The following is a 17378-nucleotide window of genomic DNA, read 5'->3' as shown; positions in this document are numbered from 1 at the left end:
ACCCCCTCACCTGTTGTAGTCCTCATGCCAAGAGGTGTTCTTGACGTCCAGGATGCCCCCGCGAACAGCCCGCAGCGTATGGAGATTCTTATGAAAGATGTCCTCGATCTCCAGCAAGTTGCGCGTGATCTGGGGCCCTTGGGCACCGAAGAAGCGAGGCAGCGGAGCCTGCTTGCCGTCCTCCCAGCGGGCAAAATGGTACTGGCAGTCGCATACCTGAAATGAAGTCCGCGTGAGGGGGCCTCCTGCTCCCTCTTCTGATCACGTCGGGTCTGCATGCTCAGGCTTGGCTGAAAATGTCCAAAACGCGAGGGAGGACCCGCCAGAGGCAAGGAGCTCCTGGGATGAGCTTTGGCCGTGGAAGGAATGGCGAGACACCACAGGGCCGTGGTAAGAGGCAACAGTCTAAGAGAGCGGGACCAGCAGCAGGGGAAGAGCGGGAAGCCGCCTGCTGAGCCTCTGCGCCTCCCGCCCGCCCGGGGCCGAGCCCCCTGTGACTCTCCTCTTGCTCCCTGACCATCTGCCCACCTCAATGAGGTCCTTGCAACGCTGCACAAAGGCGTCCACCTGGGCAAATATGCTGGTCTGGTCGAGCACCCAGCCCCGACTCGAGAACCTGTGTTCGGAGAAAGAGGGACCGAATCCAAATGTAGGGCCGCTGGCTATCGGCCTGCCCATGCAAAGCTAGAACCAGGAGTCCTGGGGGGCCTGAGAAAAGGAGACCCCAAGAAGCAGTTCTCCTGCACAACTGAGGAAGAAAGGCAAGATGAGGAGAACCAGAGAGGAGACAAAGCATCTCCGTTCTGGAAGGAGGTTTGTACATAATGGAATTTCAGACCTTCAGGCCAAGAGAGAAGGAGTAAAGCAGGAAGGATTCCTGGATCAGGGAGGACAGTTATGAGGGTAAGGAGAACCCAGGGTCAGGAGCTAGGATAGCTGTATCCAGAGAGGAAACTGGGACCAGGTCTAGGAAAAGGGAATCTGTAGGCTTTTAAAAAGTGCAAGTGAAAGGGGTCACCTCCGCCCTCAGGAGGAACAGGGGTAACAGACAGAGACGGCGGGGGACCACGTCGTACTGGGTATGCATCTGCACGGCCCACAGGTAGTGATCTTTCCAGGCCTGACAGCAGGCAATGCAGCCCTGCAGGTCCTCCTTGCTGGAAGTGACATGGCCCTCAAAGATGCGGTCCAGAGAGATGGCGTGGCAGCACAAGCGAATGATCTCGTTGCTCATCTGCAGGAGGGGCCAACAGCCTCAGGTCTCAGCCTCCCAGGCTTGATTTGGCTCCCGACACCCAGTTGACACGGGCCGGGGGGAAACCTTCGGGGTTCTACCTGCACCCCCCAATTCAGCTCAGCTCACTTCCCAGCGAGTGCTCAGCCTGGGGTCCATCCTTCCTGCCTCCCCCGCCACGCTCCACGGACTCCCCTTCTCAAAGCCCTTCTTCCCCCTTTGGCTACTCTATCAGGAAGCAAGCTGTCCGGCCCAGGCCCCAACCCAGAGCACTCGAGGGTTGAAGAAGCAGGCAGAAGCCCATGGTCTCTGTCTGACCCCCGGGGCCACTCCTCACTGCCTCCCACCACATGCTTCCTGCTGAGTGAACACCCCGGTCTCCACCAAATCAGCGCGCCCCCCCCTCCACCCCGCCCCATCCCAGCCCGGCAGACACATACCTTTCGGAAGAGGGAGGTCAGTCTCTCCCGAGTGTTGTAGTGGGGAGAGTTGACCCAGATGATGCGGATGAGACTGATCAACTTGGGGAGCTTACTGGAGATGTCCTTAGGCTGCATGTAGGCCAATTCCTGGTAGGGCTCCTTCAGGATTGACAAAAACGTCAGGTTTGACTGTGCTTGACGAGAACCATCCTGGCGGTGAAGAAAGACCCGGAGTAGACTTGTCCATCAGAAAGAACCAGTTCAAAGCAAGCACTGTCTACCCATGGGGAAGCACACCCTGAGCTGCCTCTCTCAAAACCTCGTACCAAGCATCTCAGGTCTCTGTGGGCCCTCAGGACAGGAATTACCAGCTATCTGCTCTCATTTGTGTGCTAGTGCCTAGCACAGTGTCCTTGAGACTCTTCTCATGGTGAGTCCGTCCTCACCACTAGACCAGGAGTCCCCAGCTCGGGCTTTATGTGCACTCCTCCAGTTTCCCCAGCTGGATTCAGAACCCCGCACAAGGTCGGTACTCACCAGCTGTTGATCAGCTGACTCAACAGCACCCCCACTCACACCGCCCCGCCCCCTCCCCGCCATTTCACCCAGCGCCCTTCACCACCCTGTTCTCAACCAGGCTTCTAGACTTGTCCACCTAGCTGTGGCTCAGTTCCCTCACCACCGAGCTCAAAATCCCACCTGGGGAGAGAAGTCCTCCACATCCATATTCCACAGATCACCCTGCCCTTCTGGGTGTCCCCAACGCTAACATAATCAGCTTGTCATACTTTATTGAATTTATCTTTTATGTGTTTATTGAATTATTCAATATGTGTTTTATTGAATTTATTTTTTATGGGTTTATCTTGCAATTCTCTTGGCTGAACCCTATGGGTTCCTCTTTGACCCCGTATCATCTAGTGATCCTGTTTTGTATAAGCCTGGTTTTCTGAGCTGGATTGTAGGGGTTGGGCTCATGGCAGGTACTCCATATATATTTGTCAACTAACTGGAGTCTCCCTAACTAAACTACGAGCTCCCTCGGACCCTGTGTCCTACCACGTTTGTACTGTCCAAGTGCAAGTCCAAACACTGGGGGGGATCGATCTTTGCTCTTGAGGATTACACTGGCTCCCTCCACTTAGTACCCAACTAACAACTGTCCCAACCACTATCCACCCTCTACTGAGCCTCCATCCTTGGGGCCACTCACAAACCTGGATCTGCTGGGCCAGTTTCATAAAGGGCGCCAAGTAGGAGGACTTGGCAAGTCGCAGGATGGATTCAATGTGCTTCACTCCCTGCTTCACCAGCTGCTTACTGATGCCAGACAGGTCCATGCATCGGTTGCGCCAGAACTCAATCTCCTCCAGAGGACCTAAATTTTCTCCTGTCTCCACAGACTCCTGGGCACTGAGCACCTCCTTTATCTGCCGGGTCCAGTGGATCATGGAGGCTGCCGGGGAGAGTACAAAACCTCTTGCACTTCTCTATGCTGCTCCCCAGTTGTGTCCTTCCCTCTGCCACCTACATAGCCCTCCTCACCCAGCTCCTTTCTCTGCATCTGGCCCTCTCCTCTCCCCTAGGACCCCCCAACACACTGGCAATGCCAGCCACTCACTCTCCAGCCGCTGTACCAGCTCTTTGTCCTTAACCACCACCTCAGGCGCCATGTTCATGGCCTCTGCAGGAATGTAGAGAACGGTGTGCCCCTCCAGTTTGTACCGAGTATCTAAGGGAAGGAGAGGACCATGGAAGTTCACAGAGGAGGAGTTTATGCCAGCCCAGTTGTAATCACGGTTGATGATCTGGGGCCCAGCTAGTATGGTGGATTTCAGGAGAACAGGCAAAAGAAACGATGACTCAGCTTTTTTTTTTTTTTTTTTTTGGCTATCAAGAGGAAAAATGCCGGAAGGCAAGAGCGAAACCCCCACTGAGGTAAAATGAGGTCAAAGATCTGCACCACACCCTCAACACTCTCTGGTATGATATATGCACTCCCCCTAGTACCCCCCACCCTGCCATTTCCCCTTACCCCACATGTACTCTTGGAAATATCCAACTCTATGTTTGAGCAGGTCTGGTCAACCTTCTACAGCAGAAAACTGTATCTGCATTGGAAGGCAAATTCTGTTCCCTGATCCACTCCTTCAACAAGCCCGTACGGGGACCTGCTCCGTGCCAGGCTGCACAGGTACCAGGATGAATCTCCCACCTGCCTCATTCACGCTACTGTCAGTGCGGTACCAGAGAGAAGCCAGGTACTCGAGGCTTTCTGCTCACCTGTCAGGCAGGCCAAGAATCTGTGCAGATGAGAAGCAAAATGATTCCGAATACTCTCTGGCCAGGTTGCGTTTGTAAAGATCTGAGGGGCAAAGACACCACTGAGCAGCCGGAGCAGGGCCGGGATGTAGGAACCCCTCACGGTCCCAAACTGCACAGTTGCCTCAAAGTTCTCCGGGGTGATGGGAACTGGTGCGCAGCGAATGAAGTAGACAATCTGGTTCTGGGTCTGCGTGGAAGAGAGTGGACCCGAGATCAGTCTCCAAACCCAGCATGATACCCAACGGGATCTGAGGTGCCAATCATGAAAGTCTGGCTGAGTTCTTCGTCACATTCCCTTAGCCTATCCTGATCCTACACCAAATGGGGTGCAAGGTGCTTCCTGCTTCTTTCAGGGACATAACAGAGTCCACACCCAGACCCACGGGGAGGAAATGCAGAGAGCATGCCTTGAAGGTAGGGACTGTGGATTCTGTCCAATTTGACTCCAGAACCGAGCACGGTTGACTGGGACATATTAGATGCTCAATAAATGTTGGATGGATTGGATGGAAGGAAAAGGATAAAAGGGAGGCAGCCCTTTTGGCTACAGGAAAAGTGGGAAGGAGAAAGAATGGAAGTAAGAGGTAACTGTCTAGGGTCTCCCATTTCAGCTGTATACACCTGTCGCCCAATTTTTCATTTACCCTTCAGTTTTGTTTCTGGTGAGTTTGTGTGGCTGTCACTGTTGTTTACATTCAGAAATGGTATAACCTTCATGTTATCACCTTAAAGTTTCTGACTTCTACATGCCTGGAAAGGCCATTCCTCCCTAAGATCAGATTCACCTTTCGTGTGTGCATGCTCTTGTAGCTACTCTTTATAATTTATGTAATTTTAAAAACTGGAAATAAAGCACAAACAAGAAATTAATAATCCCCCATCTTTCCACTACCCAGAATTAAATTTTGGCATTTCAAGTATATTTTTTTTAAAAGCTTAACACCATTATTTTTGTTAAAATGATATACATATGTAATACCATATGATTTTACTCATATGTGGTATTTAAGAAACAAAACAAACGAACAAAGGGAAAAGAGAGAGAGAGAAACCAAGAAACAGACTCTTGGGGCACCTGGCTGGCTCAGTCAGAAGAGCAGGCAACTCTTGGCCTCGGGGTCATGAGTTCAAGCCTCACACTGTGTGTAGAGATTACTCAAAAATAAAATCTTTAAAGCCTAATCATTTAAAAATGAAGCCTTATCATTTAAAAAAGTGACATACAGGTGTTAATTATAAATAACTGAAGAAGAGTACGGAGATAAAAGCTAAACTGTCATCTAAAATTCCACCACTCAGACATTAATGCTGTTAACATTAGAGAAAATGTCATTCCAGACATCTTTCTATAGACTGACACGTACAGAACAAATCAGTTATAACTTATTGCAAAATAGGATCATGCTATTTTTGATTAAAAGTATTAGATTTAATTTTACTTGGATTTAATAGAATAAAAAGACTCCGGTGTGAATAAAACACAGACATCACTGAGCTTCAATAAGTGTTTCTTCACCTGAGAGACTTCTTTCCAAAAGACCCCTTTCTAAAGTCATATGAGATTATTAACAATATTGAGGTTCAGGGGCAACTGGGTGGCTCAGTCGGTGGAGCATCCAACCCTTGGTTTCGGCTCAGGTCATGATCTCAGGGTCGTGAGATCGAGCCCCGTATTGGGGTCTGCATTCAGCTGAGATTCTGCTTCTTTCCCTCTGACCCTCCCCCTACTCGCACCCTCTAAATAAGTAAATAAATAAATAAATAAATAAAACCTTTAAAATTTTTTTGAGGTTCATTTTCCACTATCTCTCAACGTGAAGCCCTAGTGACTCCGCTTTGAGAAATAAGGACACTGGCACCTCATACCCCCTCTCTTGCTCAGCCCTGCTCAGTGTTTGTTATACTATTATGTTTACACCCTCCAGGCTGGTGGAATTTGTGTTCACGGCATAACCATAACGCCAGTGGTTATTTATTATTACTTTTTATTTAAATGAATTGAATGCTCATAGATTCTCTATTCGTGAGTTTTGGGGTTTTTTTTTAAGATTTTATTTACTTATTTAACAGAACACAAGCAGGGGGAGCAGCAGAGGGAGAGGGAGAAGCAGACTCCCCACTGAGCAGGGAGCCCGATGCGGGGCTCGATCCCAGGACCCTGAGATCATGACCTGAGCCGAAGGCAGACGCTTAACCGACTGTGAGCCACCCAGGTGCCCCAATTCCTGAGTTCTTTATTTGGTTCATTTCTTTTTCTTTCTTTTTTTTTTTTTTTTAAGATTTTAGTTTTAAGTAATCTCTCCGCCCAACGTGGGGCTCGAACTCACAACCCTGAGATGAAGAATCACACAATCTTCCAACTGAGCCAGTCAACCTTTTTGGTTCATGTCTTAACGGAATAGATTTCCACTGATGATTTTATTTTTGTTTTATAAAGTAGTGTTCTTTCAAGATTGAAAATGACTATGCATTTGTTGCCTTTGTATTTGGCCATCCCGACTGGGAATAAAACACTTGGGGCACTCTGCCCTTCCTGGAGAACTCTGTGAAGGTGTTCTTCTGGGTGACTAGAGAAGCCCGCCACCAGCCTAATGTCTCCTCTTGGTAGACGATTTGCTTTTTTGGCTAGAGGGCTAAGTAATTCTTCCCCAAATTTTTATTTTGAAACCAATTCCAACTCATAGAAAAATTGCAAGGAAAGTGCAGTGAACAACATACCCTTCATCTAGATTCACTGATTGTTCACATTTTGCCCCATTTCTGCTCAAGGGCACTCCCTTACTCTCTCCTTCTCCCAGCTGAGCCATTTGAGAGTGAGCAATGGACGTCACATGACGCTGCACCCTTAAATACTTCAGTATACAGCCCCCCAAAATGAAGATCTTCTCCAATATACCCAACACTGTAATTACCACACTCAGAAAATTAAACTTCATATAATACTTTATACAATACACAATACTCAACTTTCCCCAGTGGTCCAAATCATCTGATTGTTTCCTCATTATTTGATTCAAGCTGAATATTCTTGGCAGGAATGCCACATCGGTGATGTTCCTAAAGAATTAATTTCCTTGGAGTTTATAGCTTACCTAAGACGTGTTAGGTATTAGCACGTGCTTATACTTAATGCTTAATTGGCATTAAGCATCGCAAAACAAATTTTGTGGGCGAAAGTACCTTCTTTCAAGTCCCAGATTCAGTTCCTTCTGTGGGTCAGGGAAATCCTTTGTATTTTACCTCTTAATTTACACTGCTTCATTCGTTGGCACTCTATATTAGCTCACCCTGTCCTATTAACTTTTCTTTAATTATGTTGTCATTGGCTTTCTCTTCTTCGTGCGCTGTAATTATCTCAAGCCTCTCTTCCGCGGCAACTCACATTTGCAGCAATAGCTAGTCAGCTCCTTGCTGTTTCTAACCTACGAGTTTTGGAACGTGCGGCTCTATTTCCTAAGATCTGCAATCTCCCTTTTATCTCTTTCTCATGTGGCATCATTTCGTCTCTCCGTGTTTTAAAAATTGAATTCATGCTCTTAGTGAGTTGTGCTGGAACATGATGCTGTTGTGAGGAGTCTCCTTCTGCTCTGCTGTTCTCCTTCGCATGCTTTGTTCCACGTTTTTCCCTCGATGTAATGCGCTTGCAGTTGCCATGCAATTTCTGTCCTCATGCTTGAGCAGCTCCGCGAATTCGTCCTTTCTGCTCTGACGTCCCGTGGGTGACTCCTTGATGTCCCGCTGTGAGAGCCCAGTTTCTTCTCCCCCACCCCCCGAAGTGAGAGGGAAAGGGTTGGGTATTTTTATGTTCTGTTCACTTTTCTCTAGCCTAAGAGAATTGTATGAGGGGATGGGCAGGTGGTTCAGGCTCATTTCAGACAGTGTAAAATCTTTGGTAAAACACCTGGGCTCTTTCTTCCTTTTCAGATTTTGTTCAAACCCCAACTAAAGTTCCCCATCTTGCTGGGGGTCCACCATTCCCGTGGGGGGAGGATGGTTTCTTAAACTCAGTACATAGACCTTTCATTGGTCACCCACTTTTTAAGTTAATTAGATTATGCTTCTTTCCTTCTTTACTCTCGGGTGTTTTTCTTCTTCTTCTTCTTCTTCTTCTGGTTTTATTTTTTGCCCATTTTATCAAGAATAATAATTTTTGGGGATGCCTGGGTGGCTCAGTCGGTTAAGCGTCTGCCTTCAGCTCAGGTCATGATCCCGGGGTCCTGGAATCAAGTCCCCCGTCAGGCTCCCTGCTGAGTGGGGAGTCTGCTTCCCCCTCTCCCTCTGCCTGCCGCTCCCCCTGCTTTGTTCTCTCTCTCTCTGACAAATAAATAAATAAAATCTTTTTTTAAAAAAAGAGTAATAATTTTTTAAGGAAGTTTCAATTGGCCATCTTAACCCAAAAGCATACAATGAAGTCTGTGATCTTATTTAGAGTATATTTCAGCATAGCAAATAAATTTTCTTCAGCTTCACTAAGGCATAATTGACAAATAAAAAAACTATATATATTTAAGGTGTACAACTGGATGTTTTGATATACATTATACGTTGTGAAAGGATCACCACAATCAAGCTAATTAATATATCCAGCATCTCACGAGGTACCTTTTTTTCCTTTTTCGTGTGTGTGTGTGTGCAGCGAGAATACTTAAGATCTAGTCTTTTGGGCGCCTGGGTGGCTCAGTTGTTAAGCGTCTGCCTTCGGCTCAGGTCATGATCCCGGGGTCCTGGGATCGAGTCCCACATCGGGCTCCCTGCTCGGCAGGAAGCCTGCTTCTCCCTCTCCCACTCCCCCTGCTTGTGTTCCTGCTCTCACTATCTCTCTCTCTGTCAAATAAATAAATAAAAATCTTTAAAAAAAAAAAAAGATCTAGTCTTTTAGCAAATGTCATGTATACCACACGGGATTAATAACTATAACTTCCATGCAGTATAGATCTCCAGAACCATTCCTCTTGCCTAATGAAACTTTGTACCCTCCCCGCCCAGTTTTATTGAGATATAATTGACCTATAACACTGTTTAAGGTGCACAACATGATTTATGTATTTATTGCAAAGTGATTGCCACAATAAGTTTACTCAATATCCATCACCCCACACAGTTACAATTTTCTCTGTCTCATTGTGAGAACTTTTAAGATCTACTGCCTTAGCAACTTTCAAATACACAATGCAATATTAACTATAGTCACCATGTTGTACATTATATCCCCAGAACTTATTTATCTTAAAACTGGAAGTTTGTACCTTTTGACCACCTTCACTCATTTTCGCTACCTCCCCACCCCCTCGCTATGGCAACCACCAATCTGTTCTCTGTTTCCATGAGTTAGCATGGTTTTCCCCAGATTCCACATATAAGTGAGATCATACAGCATTTGTCTTTCTCTTATTTCACCTAGCACAATGCCCTCACGTTCCATCCAGTTTGCTGCAAATGGCAGGATTCTTTTCTTTCTCGTTGAATAATATTCCACTGTGTGTGTATAGAATTTTCTTCATCCTTTCATCCATCGATGGACACTTAGGCTGTTCCCATATCCTGGCTATTGTAAATAATGCTGCAATGAACATGGGATACAGATATCTTTTTGAGATAGTGGTTTCATTTCCTTTGGACATGTACCCAGAAGTGGATTGCTGGATCATATGGTAGTTCTATTTTTAATTTTTTGAGGAACATCCACACCGTTTTCCATGGTGGCGGCACCAACTTAACGTTCCCACCAAGAGTGCACAAGGGGTCCCCCTTTTCCACATCTTCACCAGCATTTGTTATCTCTTGTCTTTTTGATGATAGCCATTCTAACAGGTGGGAGATGAGACCTGTGATTTTGATTTGCATTTCCCCAATTAGTGATTTGGAGCACCTTTTCAAATACCTATTTGTCATTTGTATGTCTTTTTGGAAAAATGCCTCTTCAATCCCTCTGCTCATTTTTTTGATCAGATTGTTTGTTCTTTTTGCTACTGAGTTGTAGGAGTTCTTTACATATTTTGGATATTAACCTCGTCTCAGAGCCATGATTTGTACGTATTTTCTCCCATGCCTTACGTCGCCTTTCCATTTTGTTGATGGAAGGAGCCCTGCTGTGCAGAAGCTTTTTGATTTGATGTGGTCCCACTTGCTTAGTTTTGCTTGGTTGCCTTTGCTCTTGGTGTCAGAAACTTCACACCCTCTGAGCAACATCTCCCTGTTTCCCCCTCCTCCCAGCTAAGTAGATTTTTAAAGTATTCCGTATTTCCCAATCCTATTCGTTGAATAATCCATTCTTCCCCACAGATTTTTTAATGGAATTTTTATAGAAAATGCTTACATAGGGGCGCCTGGGTGGCTCAGTCGTTAAGCGTCTGCCTTCGGCTCAGGTCATGATCCCAGGGTCCTGGGATCGAGCCCCGCATCGGGCTCCCCGCTCCGCGGGAAGCCTGCTTCTCCCTCTCCCACTCCCCCTGCTTGTGTTCCCTCTCTGTGTCTCTCTCTGTCAAATAAATAAATAAAATCTTAAAAAAAAAAAAAAAAAAAAGAAAATGCTTACATATATGTGCCTGTATTTTGTGTCTTTAATGTTGTATATGTGATGTATATTCCTGGCCCAGTACAATTCTGTTTTGTTTTATTTTACTTTACTTTATTTTTACATAGGCTCCATGCCCAACACAGGGCTTGAACTGATGACCCGGAGATGGAGAGTCACACGCTTCACTGACTGAGTCTGCCAGGCGCCCCAACTCTGTTTTAATCACTACAGTTAAATACGAGATTTTCATATTCACAGCTCTCCTTCAGTGCTTTCCTTCTTCATTGTGTTCTTTGCTATTTTCATGCATTTTTCCAGATACGTCTTAAAATCTTTACACAAGCGATCTAGGGACTGTGGCACTTTGATTGGAGTTGTGTTAAAATGGTGCATTTGTTTGGATGGAATGATCTTTATAATTAAGATTCCCACTTAGAAACAGGATATGGCTCACTGTGTAGTCAGATCTTCTGACATGGCCTGCAGCACAGTTGTTTTCTTTCATATAAATCCTACACATTTTGCAAATTTTTGTTCCTTTCATGAATGAGGTCTTTTTTCTTCTTCCATGTCGTCTTATAGCTGACGATTGGGTATGTGCAGGAAAAAGCCGCCGTCTGTTTTTACTCTTGTTTAATCTGGAACATTTCACCAATTGCGTCACCGTACAGGGCCGCGTTCATGTTCATTATCATTTCACTTTTTGTACATGTGCTGACAATAAAAGCAAAAGCAAAAGCCTTTCTCTTCTCCAATATTTTATTTCGAAGATATCAAACAGGTAGAAAAGTTACAAGGATTTTACAATAACGACCTATACACCTGCCGCCCAGAGGCTACCACTAACGTGGTACTCTACCTGTCCTTGCACGGTCTCCCTACCCGTGGTTTACTCTTCGCTAATGCATCTTCCACATTGTTGAAACAGGCACCGACCTCATCCGTGAAGGCCTTCGCTAGCTCCCCCCGGGCCCGAGGCCGAACTGTCCAGCCTAACAGACAAGGCCCTCCACAAGCTGCCCCCCACCCACCTTTTCAGGATCACTTCCCAAAGCTCTTCTTTGCATACGAAGTGTTCTTTACCAGAACGGCTCTTACCCAGACCCGATGAAATCCTATTTCCCTTTCATCTCCACCTGAATAGCACCTCCATCCCGAGCCCTGCCAGCCTTCCATGGCTGTAGCAGTTGCCCCCATCAAGCTCCTATAAAGCTCTGGCCATGGCATCATAACATACTATAAATATTCTGTATATGTCTGTCTTCCCCACTAGACCATGAGATCACCAAAAGCGAAAGCCCACCTCGTTCCTCTCTGTATCCCACCGCTGAGCGGGGTTCCTGACACACCATGAGGCTCAACAGACCTTGGGTCCAGGAGATAAGACTCCAAGATGACTGAGATACACCAAACCCTCAGCTCCCTGGCAGACCGCCTTGGAGTCTGGAGAGCAGAGTACCCACCTGTACAGACATGCCCAGATCTAGCTTCAGCCCCATACAGGGGTCGATGAAGATGGTGAGGATGAGCTCCGAAGGGTCCTGGGCAAAGTGTTCCAGAATGGCATCATGCTCCGCTGTCCAGACGGCATCCGCTAGTCCTGTCAGCACAGCTCGGGACAGGAAAAGGGGCTTCTACAGAAGGAGAGCAGAGAGCCGAAGCAGGTACAGCTGTTAGGATGAGTCATTTCTCCCATTCACAAGTGCGCGTGAGGACATGGGAGACGAGAAGTCAGAAGGGTCCGGAATGGTGAAGAGAAGGCTGAGGATGAACTGAGTGATAGGTTTCAAGCTTCTGAAGAAACAAGACAATGAGATTCCCTTGCTTCTACAAGTAAAACGAGAATAGATCACTAGACGAAAAGTGGGGGATATTATCTTCCCAAGATATCTCCTTTATGCCTGTGGTTGTAAAAACGCATCGTCAAGCAATTCTCAACCTCAAAGTAAAACTAAGTCAAGGGAACCTGTAGGATATTAGCCTAAAGCAAGCAACCAGGAGCAAAGATGGCAAGCCAGAAAAAGGATAAGGCTGCAGCCTCCCCGGGGTACTGAAGTAATAGGAGATATCCAGTGAAAGCCAATTGGCATAGCAGAAAGGAAGAAGGGAGGGGAAAAGACAAGACTGGGAAACACCAAAGAACACATCAATTAGATGAAAAATAAATTGTGCTCGCTTTGGCAGCACATATACTAAAATTGGATGAAAAATAAATTATAACTGGTGACTCTAAAAAAATTCACCTGTAGAACTCCACTAAATAATTCAGGAAACTTGGGGCACCTGGCTGGCTCAGTCTGAGGAACGTGTGACTCTTGATCTCAGGGTCGTGAGTTCAAGCCCCATGTTGGGTGTAGAGATTACTAAAGAAAATAAATAAGCTTTAAATATTTAAGGAAATTAGGGGCGCCTGGGTGGCTCAGTCGTTAAGTGTCTGTCTTCGGCTCAGGTCATGATCCCAGGGTTCTGGGATCGAGCCCCGCGTCAGGCTCCCTGCTCCGCGGGAAGCCTTCTTCTCCCTCTCCCACTCCCCCTGCTTGTGCTCCCTCTCTCGCTGTGTCTCTTTCTCTGTCAAATAAATAAATAAAAATCTTTAATAAATAAATATATATTCAAGGAAACTAGAAGACATGAAGAGGAACATGGGGAGTCACTCTGTCCTTCTCCCAGTTCTCCTGGAAGATAAGGAGTCTCTTTCACTTAAAAGTTTCCAAATCAAGAAAACTCAGTGCCCTAAGATCTCTCTCATACAAAGATGTCGATGAGCCTATGAGGAAAACACAACGACGCCAGGAAAAGAATGCACAAAAGGACATGAACAGGCGTGTCACCTCATAGAAATCAGGAAGTGAAAATATGAAAAAATGTCCAATTTCACTTGAAATCAAACAAATACAAATAAAAATAGCAAAGATAGAGCATTTATTGCTACGCTGCTCACACGCAGGCCTGGAAAGCGCTTGCTGCTAGCGTGAGGCCAGAACGTGCCACTCCTCTGGAAAACAGCTGGGCGTCACACACCAAGCTTGTCCCAGCCTGACTCAAGGTGGGGACACAAGGAAGCGACAGCTACGAGACCTGTCCCTCACTTAAAGCTGTCTCCTGGGGGCGTGGGGGACAGGGACCGGATTTGTGGTGAGCAGGCTCCCAGTAGATGGAAGAGAATTCCTCGCACGTCATTGTACAACTAACCCTCGGATTCACCGGTTATTGGGGAAGAATGTTTGTCTCGGGGAAACCCTAACTCACCACATCCACCTCAGGCTCCGGTAATTCTTCCTTCTCTACTTCGGGTTCCTTCAGTGGTGGCTCTGGGAAGAATAAAAATTCCAAGATGAAGTCGTTCCTTCAAAACTTAAACACAGAGTCACCCTATGACCCAGAGTCACCACATGACCCCACCATATTCCGCTTCCAGGCGGATCCCTGAGAGAACTGGAGGTGAGGACTCCAACAGACACTCGGAGCACCCATGTTCACGGAAGCACGATTCACAGCAGCCAAAAGGCGGAAACTCAAGTATCCATCAACAAACGACGTGATCCACAAACTGCAGGGGAATATGATTCAGCTATAAAAAGGAATGGAAGGGGCGCCTGGGTGGCTCAGTCGTTAAGCGTCTGCCTTCGGCTCAGGTCATGATCCCAGGGTCCTGGGATCGAGCCCCGCATCCGGCTCCCTGCTCAGCAGGAAGCCTGCTTCTCCCTCTCCCACTCCCCCTGCTTGCGTTCATCCTCTCACTATCTCTCTCTCTGTCAAATAAATAAATAAAAATAAAAAGGAACAGGGGCGCCTGGGTGGCTCAGTTGGTTAAGCGACTGCCTTCGGCTCAGGTCATGATCCTGGAGTCCCGGGATCGAGTCCCGCATCGGGCTCCCTGCTCAGCAGGGAGTCTGCTTCTCCCTCTGACCCTCCCCTGTCTCATGCTCTCTCTCTCTCAAATAAATAAATAAAATCTTTAAAAAAATAAAAAATAAATAAATAAATAAAAAGGAACAGAGGTTGGCCACCTTGCCACACCAGGGAGGAACCAGTCACGAAAGACCGCACGCTGTATGAATCCATTTACAAGAAATGTCGAGAATCGGCAAATCCACAGAGACAGAAAGTGGATTGTTGGTTATCAGGATCTGTGGGGGTGTGGCTGCTAAAAAAAACTAGGCTCTGATGCAAGTAAAGATATAGGGTCACCCAGGGGCGCCTAGGTGGCTTAGTCGGTTAAGTATCCGACTCTTGATTTCCACTCAGGTTCCTGGGATCGAGCCCAAGTTAGGCTCCCTGCTCAGCGGGGAGTCTGCTTCTCCCTCTGCCTCCGCCCTGCCCCCTGCTTGTGTTCGAGCTCGCTCACTCTAATAAATAAAATCTTTTTTTTTTTTTAAGTGTTTTCAAATTACAAATATGGAATTATAAACCTGTCCTTCCTTCTTTTCTTAATGGGAATTGAGGAAGGCTTAAGGAAGCAAAGGTTGTTAATACAGACCTCCAAAGGGTGTCTGCCCTTTTACCCATCTTTACCAAGAAGCATCTTAGGCCCTTCTTCGACCCAGCATCTGCTATAACAAAATACCACAGACTGGGTGGCTTATAAACACCAGAAACTTATTTCTCACGCTTCTGAAGGCTGGAAGTCCTAGATCACGATGCCAGCCTGGTCACTTCTTCTGGGTCACGGACTTCTCATGGTGTCCTCACATGGAAGAACCGGGCAAGGGATCTCTCTAGAACCACTTTCCTAAGGCACTTATCGTATCCATGACATGTTTTAAGCCCTCTCATGATTTAAGCACCTCTCAAAGGCCCCACCTACTAATCCCATCACATTGGGCATTAGGATTTCAACACCGAGTTGGGGGGGGGGGGGGGGCGATGGCACACAAACATTCAGACCATAGCAGGGCCCCCTGTCTCCAGGGGGACAGGCCTCAATCCCTCCCCAACTCCAAAGGTGACAGGGATTACCGTGTGTTTCAGGGCTGCTCTGGAGGCCCAGAGCCTCTCTGAGCCTCCGTTGGGGTTATGTGTCTCTACGTCAAACAATAAAAAGGCTTAGAGCTCAGGGAGGCCTAGACTCTTTGTATTTGCTGGTCAGTGCTTTCACCTAGAATCTCCTTCCCTTCCCACACTGGAGGGTTCTCCAAACTGAACCTCGCCGCCTCTCCTGCTCCCTCCCTCTATTCCCGGTACCCAGCCTCTGGGAGCCAGTCCCACTTGAAATGCTTCCGAGAGAACTCAGAAGGAAACATGTTGCATATTTCTAACGTCTGGATCCTAGGGACCCCGTGTACCCTGGACCCTTCTCCCACACCCATGTTTAATCTCCCCGCTTTTAATATCAAAAGGAGATTCCATTTCTCTCCATCTTGACAGGCTGCCAGCAGGGTAAGGAAGCCCCATGGAAAAGAGGAGGGCTATGCTTAGTTCATAGTCATATCTGCACTGTCCAGTGCTCTAAGGGACAGCCCAGGGACAGCGACAGCCACCCAAAACCTTCTAACCCACAGGGCCGGAGTCCCTCGATCAAAGCCACGGGAGGCAGACTCTTTAAACTCTTTTCTCCCCTCGCCGCCCCCCCCCCCCCCCCCCCACCCCCCCCCCCCCCCCCCCCCCCCCCCCCCTGACCATGTAGACATCAGGCTGCTTTTCTCGTGGCCCTGGACCTGAACCTCCTGAGTCGACCGAGGCCCCTGCCAAAATGAAGGCAGAACTACAAGAGCTTGAAACAGATGGGAGAAAGCATCCGTCAGGCTTAGGATTCAAAGGGTGGCAAAGCAGGCTGAGTCTCCATGGTGATGGGCTTAATGGGAGAAAAACATTATTTGTTTTGCCACCCAGGGTGAAAATGGGAAAAAGGAAGAGATCAAACCCTCTTCGGTGTGGTAGGAGCAACCGGGAACACTCGAAGTCAGGAGAAAGAGGCGAAGATAATGGACTGGCTAGCGAGCTCTTGGTGCATTGATGGGGGGTGGGGCGGATAGGAAGACAGAAAGAACAGGTATGAGGCTGGCCAGGAGGAAAACACAGAAGAAGGACCCCAGCAGCAGGCCTTAGATTCCACCAAACCCCCAGCTTATAACCCAGGAGCAACAGCCCTCAGACCCTCTTTAAATACAAACATTCTGCCTCCAAGCTCCTCCCCAGCAGGTACCCACCAGGCTCCTCTTCGAGGGGCTCAGGCTCCAGCTCAGGCTCGTCAGAGGACAGGGGGTTCTCCGCAGGCTGCGAGGCCAGCTCCGCCTGACCAGCTCTCCTGCGGGCGCCTCCGCGGCTGGCATTTCCCCGGACACTCACTTTCCTCCTCTTCTCCGCTTTGCTGGACATGGTGCGGGCAGGACCTGTAGACATGCGAGCAGCTGGGGGTCCACCACCAAAGCCACCCTCACCCCGCCCCCCAGGATACTCAGTCCCCTCTGAATGCACAAACTGAGACCCCACTCCGTATCATACCCTCATCTGGGGATACCCACACCCTGTGCCATGAACCACAAGGGGCCTTGCAGAGCTCACTCCCTTCCCTGGGGAATCCCACTTTCTTCAGTGTATTGGGTCAAAAAATCAAAGTCAGTCCCTTAAGGCTTTAGGAATGAACGAAAGTTGAAGAGGGTAGCCTCTAACAGAAACCCGCTAAGGAGGACTTAGGAACCCCTCTCTCTGCCCAGAAGTGTCAGAACGGAAAAAACCTACCAAGCTGAGGGGTGGTTGCACACACCTCAACCACCTTACCCCTCAGGGCCATGGGTGAGTGAGAGAAGGCCCAGGGAAGGGAAGACTGTGCCCAGGTTCCCCACCCTTGTCTCTGTGTCAAGTCAATGAAACACCCCAAGATGATTTTCCTACGTAGCTCCTTTCCTCCCAGCTTACTAATAACCCCCCCAAGAGGGGG

At 47.8% G+C, this 17378-nt stretch overlaps 1 protein-coding gene across 1 annotated transcript in view; it reads right to left on the bottom strand.

The window, feature by feature from the left end:
- DNAH2 (dynein axonemal heavy chain 2) overlaps positions 1-16816 on the bottom strand; it is a 79186-nt gene extending 62370 nt beyond the window's left edge. Inside the window, exons 1-8 of the mRNA XM_044921585.1 lie at positions 16648-16816; positions 13748-13809; positions 11962-12132; positions 3940-4168; positions 3278-3388; positions 2874-3112; positions 1675-1866; positions 11-216 (exon numbers count right to left, since the gene is read on the bottom strand). Of these exons, the coding sequence (XP_044777520.1) occupies positions 11-216; positions 1675-1866; positions 2874-3112; positions 3278-3388; positions 3940-4168; positions 11962-12132; positions 13748-13809; positions 16648-16816 (1379 nt within the window). The remainder of the gene's footprint in view (positions 1-10; positions 217-1674; positions 1867-2873; positions 3113-3277; positions 3389-3939; positions 4169-11961; positions 12133-13747; positions 13810-16647) is intronic.
- Between the last annotated feature and the right edge of the window lie 562 nt (positions 16817-17378).

Source organism: Neomonachus schauinslandi, chromosome 15 (genome assembly GCF_002201575.2).
Source record: "Neomonachus schauinslandi chromosome 15, ASM220157v2, whole genome shotgun sequence".
NCBI classification, from domain to species: domain Eukaryota; kingdom Metazoa; phylum Chordata; class Mammalia; order Carnivora; family Phocidae; genus Neomonachus; species Neomonachus schauinslandi.
The sequence above is the reverse complement of the archived record's forward strand: the minus strand, read 5'-3'. Positions and strand labels throughout refer to the sequence as shown.